Source organism: Streptopelia decaocto, assembly GCF_964273445.1.
Source record: "Streptopelia decaocto genome assembly, chromosome: 3".
Lineage (NCBI taxonomy): Eukaryota > Metazoa > Chordata > Aves > Columbiformes > Columbidae > Streptopelia > Streptopelia decaocto.
Window position 1 is genome coordinate 25,073,733 of NC_138656.1, and position 23,639 is coordinate 25,097,371.

The 23,639-nt window shown below is 40.6% G+C and overlaps 1 protein-coding gene across 1 annotated transcript in view; it reads left to right on the plus strand.

Moving 5' to 3' along the window:
• Positions 1 to 23,639, plus strand: part of KCNH1 (potassium voltage-gated channel subfamily H member 1) — a gene marked incomplete at both ends in the record, with an annotated part of 180,692 nt that overhangs the window by 8,315 nt on the left and 148,738 nt on the right. The window contains 3 exons of the mRNA XM_082049304.1: positions 4,860 to 4,983; positions 5,226 to 5,332; positions 15,547 to 15,675. Of these exons, the coding sequence (XP_081905430.1) occupies positions 4,860 to 4,983; positions 5,226 to 5,332; positions 15,547 to 15,675 (360 nt within the window). The remainder of the gene's footprint in view (positions 1 to 4,859; positions 4,984 to 5,225; positions 5,333 to 15,546; positions 15,676 to 23,639) is intronic.

The window sequence follows — 23,639 nt, forward strand, 5'->3', positions numbered from 1 at the left end:
ATACATATTTGAAAGTGCAATGGGCACCAGCCTCTGTTGTTACCAAGGTCTGTGCTACAAGTCACTGAGCAGAGGTTTCCTCTTGGTCACCTCAGTGTGATTCCCTTGTGCTGCAGCAGTGTGGAAACATGTCTGGCTGCTGGTCTCTGACCTTCTACCAGTGTGTCCCAGAAGTGGGCTTGTGCATCACTGAAGGGACATAGAATGAAGAATTTACATGCTGGGCTCTGGAAAGAGGTGGGGATCTCAGCTTGATGAGGTCCACCTTGCAGGAGAGGCTGAGAATGGTAGACAGGAAGCATTTCAGTAGGTTGCTCCACGGTCTTTGCATGGAGGTGACCTCAGTCAGCTGGTCCTGATAAACACGTCTGTGAGGTGCTTCTTGTCCTCATGCGTTTTAGAGGTTTGAGCTGATGGACTGCTTACGTTAAATAAAGCACTATACTTAGCAAAACGATTCAGGAGATACGGTACTTTTGGTGAAGCTGGGTGTTCTAGAGACTTACTGTTGTGAAAGGATCGCTATTATTTGGAAAGACATTTTCTGATTCTTCTGTGATAGTGTATTTCGTGAGTGGAAGAAAATACTGGTTTCAGTGACTGAGCAAAATCCGATCTTACACTTTGGAAGGAATTAAAATGTTTTTCTTGTTGCTTTAAAGCTGCTGTGACTAGTTTAAAGTGATAATCCAAAACGGGTCTGACATTTGAGTGTGTAGAGGCTGATGTGTGGATATACTGCAGTGAATAGAACTGACTTGTGCAAAATGCGGGCTAGAAAATGTGAAGTGGGGCAATTCACAAGGTAGCCAGTGCTGCAGACGCTCATCATAGAAGCCAGCCCTACTCACGTGTGTAGTTGGGCTGCCTTTGAGAAGCTGCAGTTCTTATTTGCGTTTCTGCAGTAGAAGGTGCTCTGTGCTGCACCTCCACATAGTTCTATGCCTCCCAATGGTCTTGCTCAGACTGTGCCAAATACAGCACAAGCCAGAATCCCAGGTCTTTTATATGAGCCTGCCCTCTCCAGTTTCTAGCTCAATTCTTCTTGGAGCTGATAAGAAGAACCAGTGATGCTTACAACTCCTCAGGCCAGGCAATACCACTAACCCAATTGACTTTGTGATAAAATTGATTTCCTGGTAAGGAAATCCTTTGAGTCCTTTTAAAGAGGTGCCTCAAGTCACTAAATAGTTTGAGTACTGCAACTATCACATGTACATTTTACCCTTTGCCTTTGAAGAGAATTTAGGAGCGGATTTCTTCATGGTCTTCCTCTGACCAACTCCTTTCCTGGCCTTGTTGACCCACTTGTGAGTCCCCAAGAGGCTCTGCCCTGCGATACTCAAAAGGTTCACTGGAGTATCCCTTGTGTTTGTTGTGCAGCAAAGCCACAGCTGTTTCCTGGCCTCTGGGACTCTGTGTCCCTGCACATGGAGAGGCAATATTTGCCTCAGTGGATGTTATTTAACATTTTCTTATGTTAGGAACAATTGTTTAACAGATTATGAGTTGTCTCCAAGCAGCACATTGTCAGGGATGTCAATGCAATTGCATGCAAATGATAGCGATGGGAGCAGCCCTTCTACCTCTGGGTTATCTGTCAGAATAAACTATACAGGGGAGTTGTAAGTGGGAGTCCTTATTGTATGCTGTGTCTTGCCAGTGTTCACACAGGCAAAAAACTGTTGTCAGAGACACTCCTGAAGAAATGCAGATGTGTCCTCCATGTAGACATAGAACCACTGTTATGTCATTGTTTTGTCTTTAAAGAAATCTGGAAAGAGGAGTAACTGGAAAGAAATTCCCATTTTTTCCTGAGTCCCTTTCTTTGCGGATGCTGTGGCTCCCCCTTTGTGGGCTGTGAGGCCGCAGTGAGTTAAAGAACAAAGAAAACAAACTGGGTACAGGAATTTTGGAGACCAGTAATACAGACCTTCTCTCCCTTCACAACAAAATCAGGAACAAAGGAACTGATCACCCTGAGCTTGGTAACCTCCCAAGGAATGCTGGCAGAGAGTGGTGGGTTGGAAACCTCTTTTCTGGCCTAGCAGTGTGGATGGTGCCACACTGCAGCCCCTCTGGGCTGCCTGGCTCCTGTGCTCACCAGCGGCTTCTCTGCAGGTTTTCAGCCACATGGGAAGTTCCCAAGCACTGGTCCCTACAGGGCATTTTTTTTGGATCTAGGGACCACTCCACGGCAAACACTAAAAAAGCATGGTAAGCAGCTGGAGGAGCAAGCCCAAAGATGAGTCAGGGGTGTGGTGTTGACTCCAGAGAATGGGTCCAACTTCAGTATTTGCTTCCTGTGTGTTTGTAAGCTCTGTAATGCCTAGATCAAGGAAGGTGAAGATGCATGAAATAGGGACTAGCTAGAAGTTATAAAACAGTGAGAGCATCAAAACTTCTGACTTGCTCTTTGAATTGATAGATGCCCAAGTTTTTGCCTATAAGCTTTGTAGGTACATGAAGATCTCTCAGCTTGGTTGTAACTCACAACTAAACCCAAACTGGACTGTCATGAAGCATTCTACTTCTACCTCCTAGGGAGGCTCGCTCAGTGTAGACTGGCAGGATTGCCTAATGGGGATGCATAAAATATAATACAACACCCAAGTCACACTGACTTAAAAACTCATGTGGTGAAGACATTGGCATATATTCTCTTGAGTAGCCCCACACCTTGTAGGAGAACACTCAAACTGCTAGGCTGTCAGTGGGGAGGGAAATATGTGCATGTTCTCTAAGGAACCATTGGAAACTGCCAATCCAAAAATATCAGACTTTTTTGGGCCAAAAGATAAGTAAATGGAAATGTGATTTTTTTTTTTTTAGCTCCTGTGAATATGGCAAAGAATCTTGAGTATCGTCTGTGAGAACTAGGCTTATGTTAAAATGTTAGGTATCTTAAGTAATATAGGAAAGGGGGAAAAATGCTAAAAATATCCCCTTTTTCAGTGTTTTCCACAGGTTTCTATCTGCTGTACTAATGTTTTTCAGTTCTGTCTTACCAACACTACAAATGGAGCATCTAGGGGCTAGCCTGTAGCAGTCTTGCCTTTTGGTGCTTAAATCCCCTTGTGGACTTAGTGCTTTGTTTTTACTTGTGAAAAGGGGATAAGGGCACTGTCCCTCCTCACAGAAGCATTGCAAGGCTAGATAGAAGTAGGATTAACACAGTAATGGTAATCAGAAAAGTTCCCTATATAGCTTTTCACAAAAAAAAGATATTATTTATCCAAAGACAATATTGAGGCTTAAATGTGAAAGGAAGGTCACTGCTTAAGTTAACAGAAGCTCTTCAAGGAGCTCTTCAGGAGGTGGAGAGAAGGGTAAGTTACCTTTTGAGAAGGGGAGATGGTGAGAAAGAATGTACGCATGAAATAACACCATTCAGATCAGGGCAGGACCTAGCCTAACATTTGTATTTGCATTTTTTTTTTTTTGTCATTTTTGTGTACTTCCTGATGAAAATTTAAAAATATCCTAACACAGTGCAATGTAGTGTTTGTCATAGACACTCAAAAGCACTCGCTTTAGTGATGAGAAATGATTTGACTTATTTATAGGAAAGGGTAAAAGACAGGTATTGTTTTTGGAACGAAGTGCTTCAACCAAGCAAAACCCATGGTATGTAGAAGAGGCTGTGGGAAACAAAGCAGTTAAAATGTCCTGAAGTTATACTACTGGTGTATTTCATTCTAAGGAGTGTATAAAGGTACACTTAGTCACGCTTGTGGGGTTGGGCAATGGATTTAGATAGCTACAAGAATGTTTTATTTAAACCCACTTGAAGTTTGCAACAGGACGAAAGATTTTGAAAGGGAAAGTTAAAATAAACTAAACTCTTTGCAATTAGTAGGTAAAATGTCCTGTTTGGGTCTCTCGGTTGCAGGAAGCATTAATGATGGCTACACATGTTTGAACAGATCCTGAAAAGCAGACAGCATGGTGGACTCACTTAAAGACTTCCCTTAAATATAGATGCCTCTTCATCTCATGTGGCTGCCTAGCCTTTCTTTCAGAAGCCAGGGGATCTTTGCAGCTGAGAAAGGGGCCACCATCTCTGCCTGCATGCCAATGCCCAAGCTGCACTCTGCTGTCTGTCTTGTACAGCTGTAGTTAGTTGACTGTGCAGGAGCCAAAGCAGCAGAGAAAAGCAAGGTCTGGGCTCAGTATTGAGTATGTTAATACTTTGAATAAGATATAAATCATTAAAAAAAAAGGCATGTACGGATCCAGTGAGAATGGAGGCGTGAATGCTGCTCACTTTTTTTTCCTACTGATTGAAACTCATTCTGGCTTGTACAGCAAAGAGTGTTCTTTGTGCTGATGTAAGTCCTAACCCTGGTTGTATGGTGTCTAGTTTGGAGCGCTGTGCCGTACATGTCACGCAATAAGTACTTGAGCTTGTGTGGTCAGCAGCGAAGGCTGTATTGAGAAGGGGGCCACTGCATCTACTCTCAGAGAGAAGAAACATCAGTCATGGGCTGTTTTGGCCATGTGTAAGAGGCTTCATGTTCAAGCTGAGTGTCATGCTGGATCTCAGTGCATGTGGTAGAGGGGGAACCACTTCGGTGAATCTGTCCTTAGTCAAGTGATAAATTTTACCTGTTTAACCATCATGTGTTTCTCTTGTATAAAACCATCCTCTTAAGCTTTGCATGAGTAATTAATATTTTTTTAACTAAGAATTTACTTAAAATTAAAACCAGGAATAATCCTGTTGACTGCAGTGGGAATAGTATCTGGGAAAAACTGTACAGGGATTAAAGCAATCAGGATCGGGTCTTGAAATGAATATTTCCTCTAATGCAATGGTAGCCTCGTCTAATGTCTAACTGATGTGTTCTTTCACACAGATACTAATTTTGTCTTGGGTAATGCCCAGATAGTGGATTGGCCCATTGTCTACAGCAATGATGGATTTTGCAAGCTATCAGGATATCACAGAGCAGAAGTTATGCAAAAAAGCAGCACCTGCAGGTATTTGAGAACAGATTTATTTTCTGTTAAATAGCTTGTAGTGTTGTGCTTGTTGCTTGAGGAGAAAAGTAATCTGTTTATTCCAGTTTTGTCTTTTGTCTCCTGGAGCTGCATCTGTCAAATATGCTTTCCAGGTGAAACAAAACCAAAGAAGGGCTGTTTCTAGACTGATCCTTTTCACACTGTAAACAAATGGTTTTGTGTCTTTCGTATCTGACTTGAATTTCTCGCTTCATTTGCAGTTTTATGTATGGAGAGCTGACAGACAAAGATACAATTGACAAGGTCCGTCAGACCTTTGAGAACTATGAGATGAACTCCTTTGAAATTTTGATGTACAAGAAGAACAGTAAGTAGTTGATTGGTTTGTTTGTTAATGTAGGTGTGTAAAGTTGATTTAAATTATAGTGTAAACTGCAAGTCTGCCAGCCTGTAGCACTGTGCTTTCTTTAGGGCTACATGAGCCCCAGTTCTACCAGTTGATCTACAAGGGAAAAATGAGAATATTAGGGATGAAAGTCACCCAGGGAGGCAGACAAAGCCCTCTAATTTGTTCTGACATTTAGAGCAATTCATGTGTGATGCTTTAAGACAACACTCAAGATTCCATCAGCAATGATAATACACAAGCTAGCTTTGTGCAAATGGTTTCCATTACAGAGAATATACTTTTTCAGTTTTTAAAAATTTGATATAGCAAAGCCAGTATTTAGCCGTAGTTTCAGAATAAAAGGAACCTATATTTTGTTTTAGAAGCTGAACTTTTCTGAAGTTTTCAGATTAAATCAGCTTCTGTTTTGCACAAAAATTCCTTAATTGGGATATGACTTTTTCCTAGGAATTTACTCTGTAACTGCACATGTCAGCAGATTAACTTCTTGCCCAAGCTTGTTGCCCCATCTAATGTGGACTATGTCATGGCACAGTTATTTTCATCCACTTAATGTCACCTGAAATGTAAATACACTGGCGTCTTCAGCCTGGCCAAATGTTAAGCTGAAAGTCTGCATTCTGTGACTTACTTTGCTCTTAACAACTTTGCCTTCTAATCATGAAAATGGTAGTGTCTGTGTACAGGGGAAGATACCTTGCAGAAGCACCCTGCTAGCTAGCAGCTCCTTCCCATTGCAGCAATGGTGATCAATTTGATAAGTTCTGCACTAGTAGGAATGAGGGACTTCAACCACGAAATATAGCATAAACTACTACAATTTTCAACAGTAAACCTCATTGCTGCCTTGTTTTTTGTTAGAAAGACCAGTTTTCTGAGGGAAGGTAATCCAGTCTAGCTGTGTTTGTGAACCATTGGTCTTTCTGTTGAAATGACCAACTAGTACTGACTGTTGGCATTTGCTAAGAGAACCACAGACACTTCATAAAACCTAAAAGATAATAGTTATGTATTCTAGTGCTGATCTGTGGATGTGTGGAGGTGATTGTTTTCCATCAGAATTAATCTGTTCTTCTAAGAAGTGATGGTGCCAAAGTACATGGAATTGGTTTTGTCATGTTTTAGAGAGAGAAAAAGATCTCAAGATATTTTTGCTTCATCTCTCTTCTAGTCTTTTTCTTCTCTTTTTAGCCTGTTCAGAGCATCATGACCTCTGACACGTTGCCATTGCTCAGGGCTCTTCTGGAGCACAGCTTTGCTGGTCCAATTGATTTGAAAAGCTATATGTGGTATCTGAATGACCTGGCTTTGTGCTGCTTCTAGTGTTGTCTGCCTCCAATGTTTACCTATTTCTTAAAGCTGATTTCTGTTCCTAGCTCAGTTAGTGGCCGTAGGGACCATATGCAGCTCACATCTATGCATCCAAAGCCAAGTAAATAAGCTGCAGTCATGGCATCTAGGAGGGTCTGGAATTCTCTCAGTTAACAGTGCTTTGGCACCAAGAGGCTATGCAGCTACTCTTCTGTCATTGCTGCAGCATATGGCCTGCAGTAGAGCCTGGGGCTTGTCTTTTGTGCAGAGTTAAAGCCAGGTAACTGTGGAATGAGGATTGTTTCCTGCCCTGCTGTGCACTTCCCCGAGGAGAGAGGCGGCCTAGAACAAAATCCAGCTGTGCAGAAGCTCTGTCGTGCGACATGCCAAAAAGTAGAGCTGTGACGGTTCTGCTGTGTGCGCAGAGGGTCACAGGCGTGGGAAGAGGGAAAGCACAGAGCTTGCTTTTAAGTTTAACAAAATGCAGTGCTCTTATGTTTGTTAGATTTGTGGCTTTAGAGGTACATTAACTACTGTTACAGAGACTGACTAGTAACACTAGATAGTTGTAACTGAAAAATACCAAAAAGGGGACATCCTGGGACATTTTCTGAGAATAAGACACATCATAGAAAAATACTGTTTTGTTTGCCAGTCACTGAGCACACAGACTGCTAAGTGGTCTTGCCTTTGTGGTCACCTTACCTCTGCCTCTAAGTATGGTAGTTGCCTGCTTTCTTCTTCAAATTAGCCAGTAAATTAGACAGGAGACAGATTTTTGTTGTTCTTCACCTGTCCTCTCCTTCCCTATAAACTAACAGCCATGATAAATAGCAAGTTTTTCTTTCTTTTTTGTGCTGCCGAATAATTGGGACATTCTCCACAGCCTGTACGTTTAATGTGCTTCTAGCTGTTTTAACAATACAATCTATCCTTTCAGGTGAAAAAAAAGAAAACAAAGCAGGAGTTTGAAGTTAACTATGATGTTGCTAGTGCAGGTTGATCTTCATCTCATATCTTCATGTGCAACAGTCATCTCTGTTTCTCTGAGTGAAAATTATGTCCTGGTATTACACTAGACATGTCAACAATACTTTGAGACATTTAATAATTCTACTAGAAGTGATTGCCTCTTTTTAGCCAAGGCACTCTCCGTGGTGGTGACCCGATGTGCCATCCAAAAGTGACTGTCTTCCCTCTTTTCTGAACTTGAAGTTAGGATGTGATAGAGATTTGATGTTTCCTTGGGCTAGGCCCTTGATTACTTATGTGACGATCATTGTTGTTCTCTGGAAGAATGGTTTCCTAGAAATGCAGAGCTCCTTCAGGGTAATTGGAAGCAACTGGAGCAAGCAGGTGCACAGACACCAGATTTTTGTCATTGTTGCTCTGATGCCATCCTGTTGCATTCAGTGGGGATTCATGATCATACCTGGAAGGAGACAAAGTGAGAGCTTGCTTTAATCTGACTGCAAAATGACAACAGACAGGTTGACAATAATTTCATGTGAGAGCTTCAGTTCCATTGTTTGATTAGATGTGAGTGTCCAATGATGCTGGAAGTATTGTTTATTTTTATATGGGAAAATCAAAACATTGCTAGATCTTACTGAAATCGGTACTAACTTACACCAAGGCAATATACGGACTAATGTATTAGAAAATAGAGTGTATCTAGTCTTAGTAAAATCTTAGCTTATTTGAACTGATGCAATTTTAAATGTCAACTTCTTATGAGACTCTGACAGCTGTTTGTTAGATTTTTATACTTTATGCTCAGCCTCATAAATTAAAATGGCTGAGTAAATTAAATTTGGACTTCGCCTAGTTTTCCATCTACGACATAGGTCTGGATTACAAGCAGTGCAAGAGCAGGCTTCTAGATGCACTTGCTTCCATTAATTCTGAAGTAAATTTTTGTAAGAATATAAATTTACTTATGTCTTCTTCTGAAGAGGTGGTGCCCATGTGAAATCTAACTTCTTTTCTGTGCAGTACTTGATCTGCTTCAATGGAAGAATATTTGAAGTGGGGTGGACTCTTCAAAGCTAAAATGCATAAAGAGTTACAAAGGGCGTTTGAGGGTCCACTGTCTGAGTGAAGACATTCCCATTGCTTACAGTCTGCAGCAGTGCTGCAGAGAGCCGTGATACCAGTGAGGCCAGTGGAATGGCAGCATCCAAAGTGTTGGCTGTAGGTAATTCTTTTGCACACTGCAAACTGAATCAGATAAACAGTAGCTCTTCTCTGAGTACATATATTATGGTAAGAGTCCCAAAGGCTGGGATTTGCTTTCAATTTGTGCCCTGGTTTTCTAGGTACTTGGATGTTTAATAAATTTAATACGATGAATATTTGTGTGGAGGGTTTTTGTTTTGTTTGTTAAATACTTTTTTTTTTTTTAACACCCACACACCCACACACCCACACACCCACACACCCACACACCCACACACCCACACACCCACACACCCACACACCCACACACCCACACACCCACACCCACACACCCACCCACCATCCCCTCACAGTGTATTAGGAGATTCTTAGGTTTCAAAGAATGACAAATAAGCCCCAAATAGTGATTTGGCAGATTCTACTTACAGTTGTATTTGGGATCAGTACTTTCTACAGATGTTAAAAACCAAATAAACAACAATCCCATGTTAATTTATAGAGAGCAAAATTCACCTCAGGAGGGTAGACCTGCAATTACACACATCTAGGGAGAGTTTCTCATAACTGATATTAGTTAAAACCGTTTATATTTAAGTGTGTTATGCCTCTAGTGTCTGCAGATGGAGACCTCTGGTACATAAATTGCTAAACCAAGTCATTGTATAGGACCAGAAGCAGGAAAGAATGAGGGTGTTGGAGTAAAGTGGCACGTATCCATTGAAATTCAGCTCCATATTTGTCAAGCAGCATGCACACCTGCATCTCCTCTTCTGTGAAATCCATCTGTGTGAGTTTGCTTACCTTCAGGAAGGTCAAATCAAAGTGGTTTTGATTCATAAAACTCAAAATTCCCATTGATCTCATAAGCTTCAAATGTGTTGCCGAGCAAGACCTGCTGTTATCTCCTGAAACATGTTCAGAGCAATGAGACTCCTCAGTAGTAGTCTATCAGTATTTTATCTGGCGTAAATGGAAAGAACATTTCAATCCTTCCCTGTTTCTTCCCCTTCCTTATACTCACTTTCTATTCTTCAAAGAGCTTAGAATAATGTAAACCATATCAACACAGATGCAGTTCGACGGTGTGTGCTGAACCTTTTTCCTACTGTATTGTTCCAGTGTCATAGGATAACCCCAGTGTGTATGATTCCAGCTTTGGGGACTGAAGTTGTTTTTTTCTTATCTTAGCATGTAATGATTTGACCTTTAGAAGCATTAGCTGCCAGACTATAGCAGCACCAGATGTGAAAAACATGAAGGTAACAGCTTTTAAAGTGCTGGAAATGCATTGTAAGGCCTGTTATTATTGGCAGAGTGGTGAGTCTCCTACACACTGAGTTGGTTTGTTCTCCTTCAGTGCACACTTTCTGCTAGAAGGCAGAGTTTATAGGAAGACTTTTGTTCTTTGTCTTGCATGGTCAAATGTCAGAGGCTCCTCTGTGCTTCTAGTTAAAATCTGTGTGCGTATAGTAGCTTACGTAACTCTTTCTGATTACTCCTCATCAGCTGGTTTGCTAATTTGATATTGGACAAACTGTTAGGTCTGCGTGGGACAGAGAGAAATAATCTTATACTGAGTACCTGGACATAAGTGAAACTCCTGAAGGGGTGACTGCAATGGTCAGCTGTGCTGTTTATATAACTAAGTCCTGCTGTCTGCATGGCTGCATGTAGGAAATGGTGGAGACACAGCACATTCTCCTGTCCTTTCCATTTCCATACTGCTTGACTGTTTACCTTCAGGGCAGTACCTGTCTGAGGACTGTTTGACTGAGATGTTATCAAGTAATGCAGAGGTTGTGCTGCTCTGAAGAAACTTGTCCCACTTAGTAAGGGCAGTGAAGACATCAGCTGAATTGTCAAAACATGTTTTTTTATTGTATTTATAAACTAAGTTTGTTTTACTTTGTTGAAAGAAAAATTGCTGATAGCAGTTTTATTTAAGCAATGCCCTTTTTGTACTTTTGAAACACAGCTGGTAAATTGACCTCTTTGATTAGATGGGTCAAGGTATGTGGAAAGAGTGCATTTAGACAGTGATTTGATATTCATTGTAGCCTGTTTTTGTTTGACAGGATGGAAAACTGAAGGAGGGGTCATCACTATGCTCAGGGGGAGACAACCATTAATGAGGAATAAGGAATAGACCTTTAGTGTCTCATTCACTTCCATGCTATGAGAGTTTGTGGAGGACCTCAACCACAGTTAAACAGCATGTTAAATGCTGGTGTTCCTGGCAAGGGCCTGAACATACCACTGTTGAAATACACAGGACTGGAAAAGGGGAGAGAGAAGAGACAGTAATATTTGTGTTACAGGTGGGAAATGATAAGGTGTGGAGACATTTACTGTGTGTTAATCTGGAGAAGACTAGGCACCTGAATCATGGCTCTTAAAATTGTCTTGCCTGTGCTCAGGCCAGTGAAGACCATTAAGAGCTGTATCTATTAATTCTGGAATTAGCTATGTAACTTTAGTACCATAAGACAGGCTGCTCCTCCGGGCTACTGTCAGAAGTTCATTGTAGACTTTAATTTCTTCCCAGCTCACACTGCTTCTCCACCAGCTTTGAAGTGACTCCCTTTTCTAGCAGGATTGGTCCTATGCCATTAGACAAACTCTGGATTCTTTCAGCGTTGATTCCAAATCTAAGAGAAGCCAACGTGGCTCATGAGTGTTTACTTCTTTGTTTGCGCATTGGCATTGTCATTGAACTTCACCAGTGAGTTTGCCAGGACGGAGCACAAAATATAAATGAAAGTAAATGTATTGTTGGAAACACTGGTAAACAGTCTCTGCATGGCTGTACATCAATGCAAACTGGAATGGGGAAATTACTCTTGTTTTACTATGAGAGCTCTGAAACATGCTGTACTTTCTCTCACTGTCTGAATAACCCGTAGGCTGAATCTGAAAATCACATTTTTCATTAATGTTTGTGCCTCTTGCCAGTAGCGATCAGCTGAGCAGGACATCCGCTTTGACACCAAGAGGATGAGGGCTGCCTGTAGGAGGTTGAGATTCTAGTTTCTGACCTGATTTATAGATGGTTTATACTTTAAGCTTTCCTGTTTAATAGTTAAATAAACAGTTTAATGTTTAAAAAGTAAAATTCTGCTGATAATTAAAGCAGTATGGAGGAAAAAAGCTGAGCACAGCCGCAGCTTGGCTGAGCCTTTCAGTGTGGTCCCACAGTTCAGATCCCAGTTCTGCTATGAATGAGCTCCTGGTTGCAGACCACTGTGGAAAGCCCGTGTAACCCAGCACTGTGAGGACTCACATCATGATTGTAGTTTTACATCCACTTGTCTCCTGTTCACAGGAGAGACTGACAAGATGGTGGGGAACATGCTGCAGGGAAAAGTACTGAATAGTGTTGTGGAGGCAGATACACGGCCTGGCAGAATTTTCCGTCTACTTATTTCTGCTGTTGCTGTGTTACTGTGTAGATCCAAACCTGGAAGATGATTTACACAGACCACCTGTGCCACCTTCATTTTGCATTCAGCCCTGGAATACACCCTGTTCATGGCACTCTGACACAGTGGAAATTACAAAGGTACCCAAATAGTGACAGTTGTCAAAAACACCTACTTTTAGCTGTCAAGGATATCTGGCTAGCTCTTGTTGCCTGAGGGGCACATTGCTAAGATCTACACTTGGTTCTAGGTAAAACAGTGTTTTGTTTTCCTCTTTACTCTCAATAATGCAGCACGGGAGTGGGAGTCAAGGGACTCAGAAAGTGAGAACCCTGCTGGCATGGGCTCCTTGCCCTGCAGCAGCCTTCTATATGTTATCAGAAAAAGGCCTTCCTCTTGCTGCATTCAGAACATGTTAGAAGAATCTTGCAAAGACATATCATACCATAATCATGATAAGATGACAGCTTGCATCTGACAAATAGCCAGAATAAGAGGGTGAATTGCATCCTTTCTGTTTCTGGATGTGTACAGCATCTTCAAAAGCAGGGTAATAAGTTTTTATAGCTGTGAGAGGCAGAGATGAAGCTGAATATGTAATTGAACCTCAATCCTGTGAAGGCTAATGTGAGCAGCCCATACCAGAATGGTTATAGCTTGAAAGAACAAAACAATATTAAGTGTTTTTAGGTGAGGGAAAAAAAATCCATAGTCAAAAAAGCAAATGTATGTAGATGGAGATCAAAAAACAAGGCTGCAAATGGAGATCCTGTCTGATTAAAAAGTTGCACTGTCAGTGAAGGGTGTTGAAGTGGGTAAAATCAAAAGCAATTAGTCTTGAAGAAATCTCCATAAAAGCAAGATACGAATTTGATCATCCTCTGAATAGCTCATATGTGAAGATGAGAAAAACAAGTAGGCAATAAGAAATGGAGACAGGCAATTTTAGGAGTTCCTGAGAAAGGGTAAAGGGTGTTACTGTCCTGAAAATTGCTGATGGCTGCTTTGCAGCAGTGTCTTCTAAGCTCATTAGCAAGTTAGTGGTGATTTTTCTGGCACAGTTACTTTGAGTCTTTTATTGCATGTAACATTATTGTTTGCTCAAAATTTATTGAAAGGAGCTGTTTAAGAATGCTAACTCTTAAAAAAAAAGAAACAACATACATACATATATATATATATATATATGCTTCTGAATACTTTCTGCTATGCAGGCGTGCTCCAGAAATGGCCATCAGTGATTCTGTCTGAATTTCTCTGCTTTTTGAGCAGAGGCCTCCATCATGTACCTTGCTGTTTAAGGAGGTGGCTGTACGTATGGCATGGAATCTCAGCCAGGGTTTGAAACTGCCTGTACTATGCAGGCACAGTAGGAGCCTTGGGAACTGAGCTCTTCATTTATGGAAGTCATCCGTGGGTCTTGGAGATGCCTTGGCTTTCTGTGGCCAGAAAACAGTTAAGCACAGAGGCTGGGAAACAGCCCGGTGAGGCACCAGTAGCACCATTCTCTCTTGTATTAATTAGTTGGAAAAAAACCTGCATTTGTTTGCTTTTCTGAGCAGAAAATTGTGAACTACCTGAGGCTTCCTTGTGACCCTTGGACAGTCAGGAAGCACAAGTGGCCCTAGTTATAACTAACTATGGTATGAAATACAGCATGTAGTACTTATGTTAAAATACTGAGAAATTCAGGTGAAAGAGGGTCTGATCTCTAGCCTAGAGGAGCATCCTGTGGTCAATAAAGAAAATAAATAGTCTTCTAAGATCAACTCCTCTAAAATAGGCTTTCATGTGTGAGTGACAAAAATTACATGTGGCGCTGTTTATTCTGGCTTTTCGAGATGGCCAAAATCCTGCTGATTTTTGCATCTCATATTGGCCCCTGGTATATAGACCCTTCTCTCAAACATAGCTCACAAGGGAGATGCAAGAGGAATGCTGCTTACAGCAAGCAAGCCTGAATACTCTCTTTGGGTCTTGCATTTTATGCCTGCAAAAAGCAATGGTGAGTTTGTTTTATCATCACTGAGGGTATAGGGACAGTCTGAAAATCCATGTACAAGCTCCCTGCAGGCCCAGTCCTGGTGACCCTGGAGTCTCCTGATTGCCATGTACCTCACCACTGGAGAAGGAATAATCTTTTTATGAACAGTGTTAAGACTGCAGATTAAAAAATGATGCCTTCAGGGAGGCCATGTTGTGACATAAAGGAGCCAACTGCTTTGTTCTGACCCCTCAAATCCAGCTTATACTCAAATATTACCAACATCGGTGTGGACTCAAATATCACTAGTGTTGGTGTGGTGACTCCTGTGAAACGAGCAGTAGACACTGTCTTGTTACATGGAATTTGATTGCTATCAGTAGGGCCTTTTTAGCAGAACTACCAGAGACTACCAGGGCTGACTGACAGTTTCTCTCAAGAGGATTTGTGTGGATAGGTGTCCAGGAAAATTTACAGCAGCATCTGATGGGTCATTATCTGGGATCGTATTTTTCTGCAACGTACAGGCTGTAATCTCTCAAACAGTTTTGATTAGTAGTTCATCTACTGCAGTAATTAGAAAAGTACAGTTCTATGCAGTACAGCTTATTCCTGCCCAGAGACCATGGCCTGATCATGCTGGCCTGTTCTTTCCTGAATTCAGTGGGGTCTTGCTTCGCACTAGAGAAGTTTTGAGCAGGCTCAGGACAAGGCAATGCAGTTTGCAAAGGATTTTCCTTTCATAGGATGATTAGGAGGCTAGACCAGAACTCCCAGAGCTTGTCTATTAAAGCTGGGCATAGGCTGATGTAGTTGTCAGAGGATGGTGCTCCCTGTTTGCAGAGAAATATAAGGTCAGCTAAAACTGGTCATGCTTTTGGGTTGAGACCTGTGTTATGGTTGTGGTCTGTGCACAGTTGGCCTTTTCTCAAGTCCTGCACAGAACCAGCAAGACTGTCTTGTGTGCACCCTTTGCACATACGTGGGACTCTTCTTTCAGGAGATTACCAGGCACTTCATAAGTTCAAGTATTTATTGTGTAGAGGAAGCCCAGAAATAGTGAGTGATTCCTGAAGATTAAAAAACTAATCAGAGGCAGAACAGATAACTTAACTAACAATCTTGTCAGCTGCTTTGTCAATTTTCCTAATAGGTGTTTGCAAACAACCCAGCACCAAAGTAACATTTGCAGATGGCTGATTTTGAAGTGTAAACATCTAAGCTAGCACATTTACTATTCTGCCTACCATTGACCAACTTTTTGATATGTTTGTTTCCAGGAACGCCTGTCTGGTTCTTTGTGAAAATAGCTCCGATTCGAAATGAGCAGGATAAAGTGGTTTTATTTCTTTGCACTTTCAATGACATAACGGCTTTCAAGCAGCCCATTGAGGATGACTCATGTAAAGGTTTGTCTTTTTCACAATTATGTATTTATGCTGCTCCTGTCTGTTTGCCCTGGTCTTGGAAGAGCTGAAGTCCTTTAAATACCAAAGCCAAAGAATTAGATGTTAAAATAGCTTCTAGCTATGCAATGGGGAACTGCTTTTGCGCAATGAATGGTTGCTGATTTCTTGAGTGAATTGGCTCTGGCCTGCCCTGGAAAGGGTCATTGCCAATGAAACTCCCAAGTGCTTCAGGAAGTAGCATTTACTTAGCAGATAGGTGCTGCTCTTCCTTTAAAATTCATTGTTAATCCACACTCCAGCATAGCCTTCAAGGAGTCATGAAGTTGCTAAGCAGCCTCTTTGAAGTCAGAGGGAACCAAAGGGTCTTGGGCCCTGTACAAATTGTGCAAAACACTGTATGCAAAACCTGAGGAATTAACCCTACTTGAGTCTGGCAAAGGTCTGAGTAATTTCATTCTGCCTGGCTTGATGTTACTTACCATTATTATGGGTTTCCATATATTAAAGTTCTATACTAGTTTCCTTTAACGTGTGAAAAGATTCCCATCATCTTTAGTTGAATCAGGTTTAAGGTGTCCTGGTGAGTGAAGTAGCATGGTTGTGTTTCGCTGTTAACCCTTTGCTGAGTTACACTGTGGAAACCTGGAAGCAAACTCAGCCGTGACAGCAGCATAAATTTGCTCTCAGGTTCAGATCCTGTCAGAAACAGACCTTTTGTACCCATTTGGAGAATTACAGAGACTTGTGTCCTCTGGGGTAAAAAGAAGACGTAAGTTCTCCTGTTGTTTGCATTTTTGTAGTATTTATTAATAATATTTGTAGTATTAAATTAAACAGGAAACTTACTCTGAAGGTGAACTGATTTACGTTTATGCTTAAAATGTTATTCTTTAAAAACGTAGTTTCTCAAAGTGGAAACACCTGTTACCATGAAAAAGGAAGTACAACCTTGACAAACATACTCTCTTCCAGGCTTTGTGGTTTATTTACTTTTCTCTTTTTAATGGTATTTTTTTTGATTCTTCGCTACTTTAATGGAACTGAAAAAACTATCTTGTCAGAAAGGGTTGGGTCTACAGTATTTTTTCCCTACTTAGTGGTTTTCGCTGTATCCTGATGAGGACTGACAGCAAAGATAAATCAGCATGATGCAGTAAAGCTGTCTCTTGTTTATTTGCTGGGAGAGAAGGCCCTTGATTCATTTAATGAGTTGATAAGCAGGACTTTCAGTCACAGCTGGTAGCTGTGTCTTTTCATTTTTACGTAAGATCCTTGAAGTGATAGTGATATGTAATCTCGTGAAAAAAGTTTGTCCTTCACTTTCAATACAACGAAACACTGGAGCACTTTTGTTTTCAAGGAAGTCCTTTTTAATTTTTTTTTGTTTGTTTCTTGTTTTGTTTTTTTTTGTTTATTTGTTTTTAAATCTCCTTTGGATCTTAAAATCATACTGTTCTTACAGCGATCGTGGCAATTCTTAGCAGTTCCATATCTGAAGAAGTATAAGCACTAAACCTGCATTATAAATGTACCAACTTGCAGAGGAGTTAAGATGATAAGCAAAATTCTTCATCTGGCCCATGGAAACTCACTAAGTGATGAACAAAATTTGTAGGTAGAAGAACTGAATGAATTATTTAAAGGCCCCTGTTTCACAGCTCTGTACTTATTCTGAGTGCTATGACTTTATGTACAGAAGAGTTGGTGCACCAAATGTGTCTTCCAAATATTGCTTCTGAATCTCCCAAAATTAATGAAGTTGCACCAGTTTCATGCTGGTAAAGAGTTCTCTGTTGCTGTATACAAAAATCAAACTGATATAAATGAACCTGCACATTCTGTTCTAATCCTTGATTTATCCCTTATGCCTTTCTTCTGTAAGTTACTTGCTATAGTCTAGCTTTGGAATTTTGTTGCATGTATTTCAGGAGGTGCTATTGTATCAGTCACTTGAGGGCTGGATAAGCAATTTCTTGGAAGAGAAGAGCTGATTTGTCTAACAATTAAATAATCTTGCATACATGACCATGTCTTTAACATTAGATCTCACTGTTCGATTGTATACTATAGGGGGAAAAAGACAGTTATGGAGCGTCAGACAGTTTTGGAGCGTCAGACAGTTGTCTGTAGTGGGCTATTGGATTCATGGAGGCGAAAAAACATTCTTGGAAGATCTAAAACATGTAAAATTGTATTAACTTTGTCTAAGAATAATTTATTTTACAGACCTGAGCTTTGAAGAGGGCATATTCCTTGCACAGTGTACAGCATTACACAGGAATTTTGTAACATGCTTTTGAGGGATAGCAATTTTCATAGGAATGTTTCCACATTCTAAAACCAAGTGAACTCCCAATCTGAAAACCTAAAACTATGAACTTAGAGATTTATCAAATAATTGAAAAAACTGAAAACTGATTGCTAAATCAATTATTTTTCCTTTTTTCACCTTCAGTCAGCTTTTATCAGCTACTTTTATTTTAATGTGTTTATAGTGAAATCAGTTTCCTGTGCATATGACCACTTAAAAGGTAAAAGGCTGCCTGCAAATGCAGAAATTTTAATAACTTACGTGTTATTTGCATAGTTGTAGAGTGGCATAGCATAAAGTATTTGAGTTTTACAAAATCAGTGCCTGTATGTCTATGTAGAGAATAAATTTATGTAGTACATGAACACAGTCAATTTAAAGAGAAACTAATCTGTCAGCCTATACCTGCTTAGCTGTGGTATATCTTAGTTTTCTGTCACCTGCTGGCAATTTCAAGCATGATTGTTCAGCTGCAAATGATGTAGTTCCTCCTTGAGTGAAAAGTGTTGAGCTCTAATGACAGGTGTTTGACTTGTACACAAAAACGAATAGGCATCTTTTATCTGAAGGTGATTCAGAGACATAGAAGGTCCTAGTACCATTTTTTGTTCTTAATATTTTTTTATTAATAATATCAGACGTTGGAAGAGATGAAACAAAAAATATTTCTAACATAATGCAAAAAGTAGTCTTCTATTTGTAGTCTCTTTGTTAATTGATACATGTACTTCAGAATATGTTTAATTTATGACTGCCATGGGAGTTAAGTAAATTTGCTTTTAAATGCAGCAGCTTTAAAAATAGTGCTTTCTAAATAAAACAACTCTAATGTGTCAGTGATGTTGATGATGTAATATTTTTAAACAGCCTTTTTACACTCTTCTTTGTATGCTTGCCCCTTTGAAAAAAGTCAGGAAAAAAATAGATTTACTTGAACAGAAGTAGGCAAAATCAATCTATAGCATAGCTAAATTTAGCTTGCAAAGTGATAGGTCAGCTTCTTAGCTGAATTTAGAGTATATGCTATATTTGGAATTCATGCATTTTGTCTGTATATATCTTTTATGCTTTGAGATCTAACACGCCAAGTATGAGAAGTTTGAGAATAGTTTATAAAGTGGAATGTGTCACTTTATGAAACCTATAATTTGTGCAGACAAATAGAATCTGTGTCTGGGCTCTGAGTAGCCAGTAAGAAGTTTGCCTGAACAGGTTTTGCATGTGTGAGTACAATGTGAACATATTCAGATGAATCTATGCTGCTTTATAAAAGTTTGAAAATTATGTTTTGGACCCTGATTTTTGCTTTTAGTACTTTGCTTTTATACAAAAAGGTGATTAAATTCAACAACACTGACTCATATAGGAGAATGGCTGTTAGCCTCCTAGCTATTGTAACCTCCTGTGCTTTGCAGCAATCACCAGTTACAATCTCCTCTGCAGAAGCAGTTTTATTTCATTTTGCAGCTGAGCTGTCCTTTGCATCACAAGCAGGGATACACAAAAAAATAATATTTTGATTGCTTCCTTCATCTTAATTCAGGGAAAACTCCAAGTGTTTCCTTTTTTACTTTTTGTTTCTTTTTTTTTTTTTTTTTTTTTTTGTTGCTGTCTAATTATTTGTTCCCTTTTAAAAGATGTATTTATATGAGCAGAGCCAGTGTTTGAAATATTTTGATTAAGTTATACTCTACTTTCATCTAGATGAAATGTTTTCTTAAAAAAGGAAACAAATGAAAGGGAAGTGGTGAGTATATTGAAAGACTTTGGTATGCCTTCCCAGTCCAGATGGAAAAATAAGACAGTTTTAGTCCTGAAGTTTCAAAGAGAAGGAGCACTGAGACTGCAGAGAGGCATGATGGATGTAAGCAGAGATCTTTGATGTGCAAAGAAACAAAGGTGGTTTGAGTGGAGGCAAGAACTGCTGGAATCCTGATTTAGTAATACTTGCATTTGCACAGTTCTGCGTGAACAACAGACCCATGGCTTAATGAGCTTATTCTCTAGCAGGCAAAGGTTCCTTGTTGTAGCTCTAGGAATTGTGTAAGTTGTGGATCAGCAACTTGATAATCAGGGTTATGTGACTGCCACAGTTCCTAAAGTCTGAACTTACGAGTCATCACAATCAAATTGAGGAGGGTGGTAGAAAACAAATAACTACCTACAAATAAATAATAAATGTTGTTGTGGATTGAGTATCAACAGATCATGCTCACTTCAAAATACAGAAAATTGATTTCCTCATTTGAAGAGCATTGTTAAATGAAGGTTTCTCCCTTAAAGAGGTCTTGGCGAGTTAAACATCACATCATGGAATGCAGGACAGCTGAAATCAGTGCTATTAATCTTGAAGGCTCTTCATCCTTCTGAAGCTGGAGATGTTTCAGTGCCATCTTATTGCTTTGTCCTGGCATGAAGTTTTCTGCAGAACTGAAAAAGGAGATCAAACTATGATAAAAATAGGTTAGAACAAGGGGCTCAGGCAAGCACAGCCACAGGGCTGGCATCCAGCTTTGTTCTGTAGCTGAATTCCAAGCTCTGCTATGTGAACTCTTGTCTGTTTGAAGAGTATATGTGCCTATATGAGAATCACCTAGGGTTGTTAGATTGCAATTTAATTTATATTTTCTCTATTTCCAGAGGAAAAGAATAGATATGAGGATATACCAACTGCTTGTGTTGAAAGAGAACTCCTAATGCATAGCGTCTGGTTCCCCTGCCCTAGCAGGGCTAATGTCAATATATTCTTACACCATTCTGAACCTAGTTTCTTGTCTTGGAAAGCTCCATCTTCTTCCTGTAATCAGCTCTGTGACCATGAGAATTTAATGTTTATGTTCTCTCCTGTGGCTTAAGTCCATTATTTGACCTGTCTTGGCTGGATAAATATCTAACTTGCTGTAGACCGTGTTTGTTCACAGACTTCTGGAGGAAAAGTTGCAATAAATTCAAGAGATACTGCTGTCTTTTCAAGGAGTATTAGAGAAGTTATCATTCAATAGGATTAGTACTGATATTCTCATTTTCTTTTTTTTTCCTATGCCACAATCTTCATGTCCGCTGTAATTATACTTTGAAGTTCCCATATTTATATCTTCCTTTCACAGAAGAAAAAAAAAGGCAATACAAGGAGGAGAGTGTTCTATTCTAAATATGAGATTCATACACCTGGGACATCTGCACAGTGATTTGGTGCCTGGTTTTAGGGATTTCATCCCATAATGGCATGTGTAACTGCAAGCTAAGCTCCCATGTGTTGTATCCAATATATAGAGAGAGTTAGGGTATATACTCGCAGCCTGACATTTCCAGATCAGCGCTGGTTCAAAAAACCAAGCAAAATAGGCCTGTCTCTTGACACAGTCTATTGCCTATAACAAGCAGTTATGTTTCTGTCAGATCAGAGTTTGCTGTATGTGGTGAGAGATCTAATATTCAGTTATTTTGCCTGCCACTTAGGCACACACAAATGAAATTTGCAGCATTTAGGGCAGAGGAGTGGGTTAAGCTGGACCTTTCAAAAAGAGATAGCTCTTGAGAAGAAGGGAAGGTACCTGAATGTGCTCAGCATTCCTAGACACAAATGATGCCGCAGACTTGTCTGGCAGTGCCTTTGTGCAAGAAAGCTCAGGCAAGGTGCTTCCTTTTCCTCCTCTCTCTCTTTCTGTGTTTATGTCTGAACAGCCCAATTCTTAGAGAACTCGATGGCAGGAAGAAAATACACACTCAGAGTTTGTCCTCAGGTTTTGAATGAAATTTCAGGTCTTCCAGGAAAGTGCTCTACCTGTTTTCACAGAATCACAGAATGTTAGGGATTGGAAGGGCCCTCGAAAGATCATTCCTGCCAGAGCAGGAACACCTAGATGAGGTTGCACAGGAAGGCGTCCAGGTGGGTCTCCAGAGAAGGAGACTCCACAGCCTCCATGGACAGCCTGTTCCAGTGCTCTGTCACCCTCACCATGAAGAAGTTTCTTCTCAAATTTAAATGGAACCTCCTGTGTTCCAGTTTATACCCATTACCCCTTGTCTTATCATTGGTTGTCACTGAGAAGAGCCTGGCTCCATCCTCATGACACTCACCCCTTAGATATTTATAAACATTAATGAGGTCACCCCTCAGTCTCCTCTTCTCCAAGCTAAAGAGCCCCAGCTCCCTCAGCCTTTCCTCATACGTGAGATGTTCCACTCTCCTAATCATCTTTGTGGCTGTGTGCTGGACTCTCTTCAGCAGTTCCCTGTCCTTGAACTGAGGGTTTTGAGTTAGTAAAAGAGGCTGTCTCTAGTAGCTGGCGTTAAAAGCACTATGTGTCTGGTAAGGGAGGCAGATTTCGAGTTCCCATGTGAAGCTCGAAGTCTGTTGTTTTGTTTGTTTGTTTGTCGCCAGGGTTGCGTTTTGCAAACCAGCCCCCTCGGGCTGCGGCCGGCGCTGCTCGGCCTTGGCTTCAGCACCACGGCCAGCGCCGGGGCCGCCGCTCCGCCCCCTCCCACCGCTCCGCCCGCTCCCGCCGCAACCGGAGCTGGAGAACGGGGCGCTTCGTCCGTATCCTCTGGGAACAAACCCCCTCAGGCCTCGGCAGCCTGGATTTACGTCCCTGGTGATATACCCGTGCTGACAGCCTTGTCCAATGGCCCTGTAAAACAGGAGAAACACATAGTAGTGCTGGCATTTAGGTTCCTCAAAAGCAAAGGTTTAGGTTGGTGTCAATTGCTGTAGCTGTGTTGGCTCTACAAAGGCTGGTTTGATTTGCATCAGCTGAAGATTAGCTGTTATGAATGGTTTCTTCAACCTGATCCTTTATTTTAACCTTTACTGGCTTTAGTCAGAAGGTGGTAAGTCCTTCAAGCCTTAGCCTATCAGTTGTAGTTGGATTGTGATAGGACAAAGGAGATGGCCTCAAGTTGCACCAGGGGAGGTTTAGATTGGATATTAGGAAAAAACTCTTCACAGATAGGGTTGTGAAGCATTGGAACAGGCTGCCCAGGGAAGTGGTGGAGTCAACATCCCTGGAGGTGTTTAAAAGGCATTCAAATGAGGTTCTTAGGGACATGGTTTAATGCTAGAGTTAGGTTAGGTTATGGTTGGACTTGATGATCCTGAGGGTCTCTTCCAACTGAAATGATTCTAAGATTCTATTATTTCTTCATGTACAGTAAAGAATATTCATTTATAAACATATCTGTTTAAAAAACCCCAAACCACACCCCCTTCCATGGAAATGGAAATTGTGAGAAATCAAGTGCTTTGGGTCAGGTTCATAACAGATACAAACTGACCTCCCTTGAAGTTCTGTCATGTTGATTTATTTTGCTGAGAAATAGTCCTTTAGTATAGTAGCTAGTCTTACATGGGTTTATAAGGAAAGATCTGGCTTCCTGGATGGAAATAATTCAATCTACTTGTTGCTGAATACTACCCAAAAATGTTAGCTAATTCTATTCAACTTGGCTATTAAATTACCTGTGACAGACTTGCTTTAAAACATGCTTTCAGGCATAAGAAAATACTCGATTTTATTATAGATTTTGGAGAGGTCTGATATATTTGGACCTTTCCTTTAATAAAGGCACCATTTTGCGTATTCATAAAGGAAAAAATGCTAAACTCTCTTTTCAGGTCTGCCCTGAAAGATCTTGTTCTACACTGGATCCATGT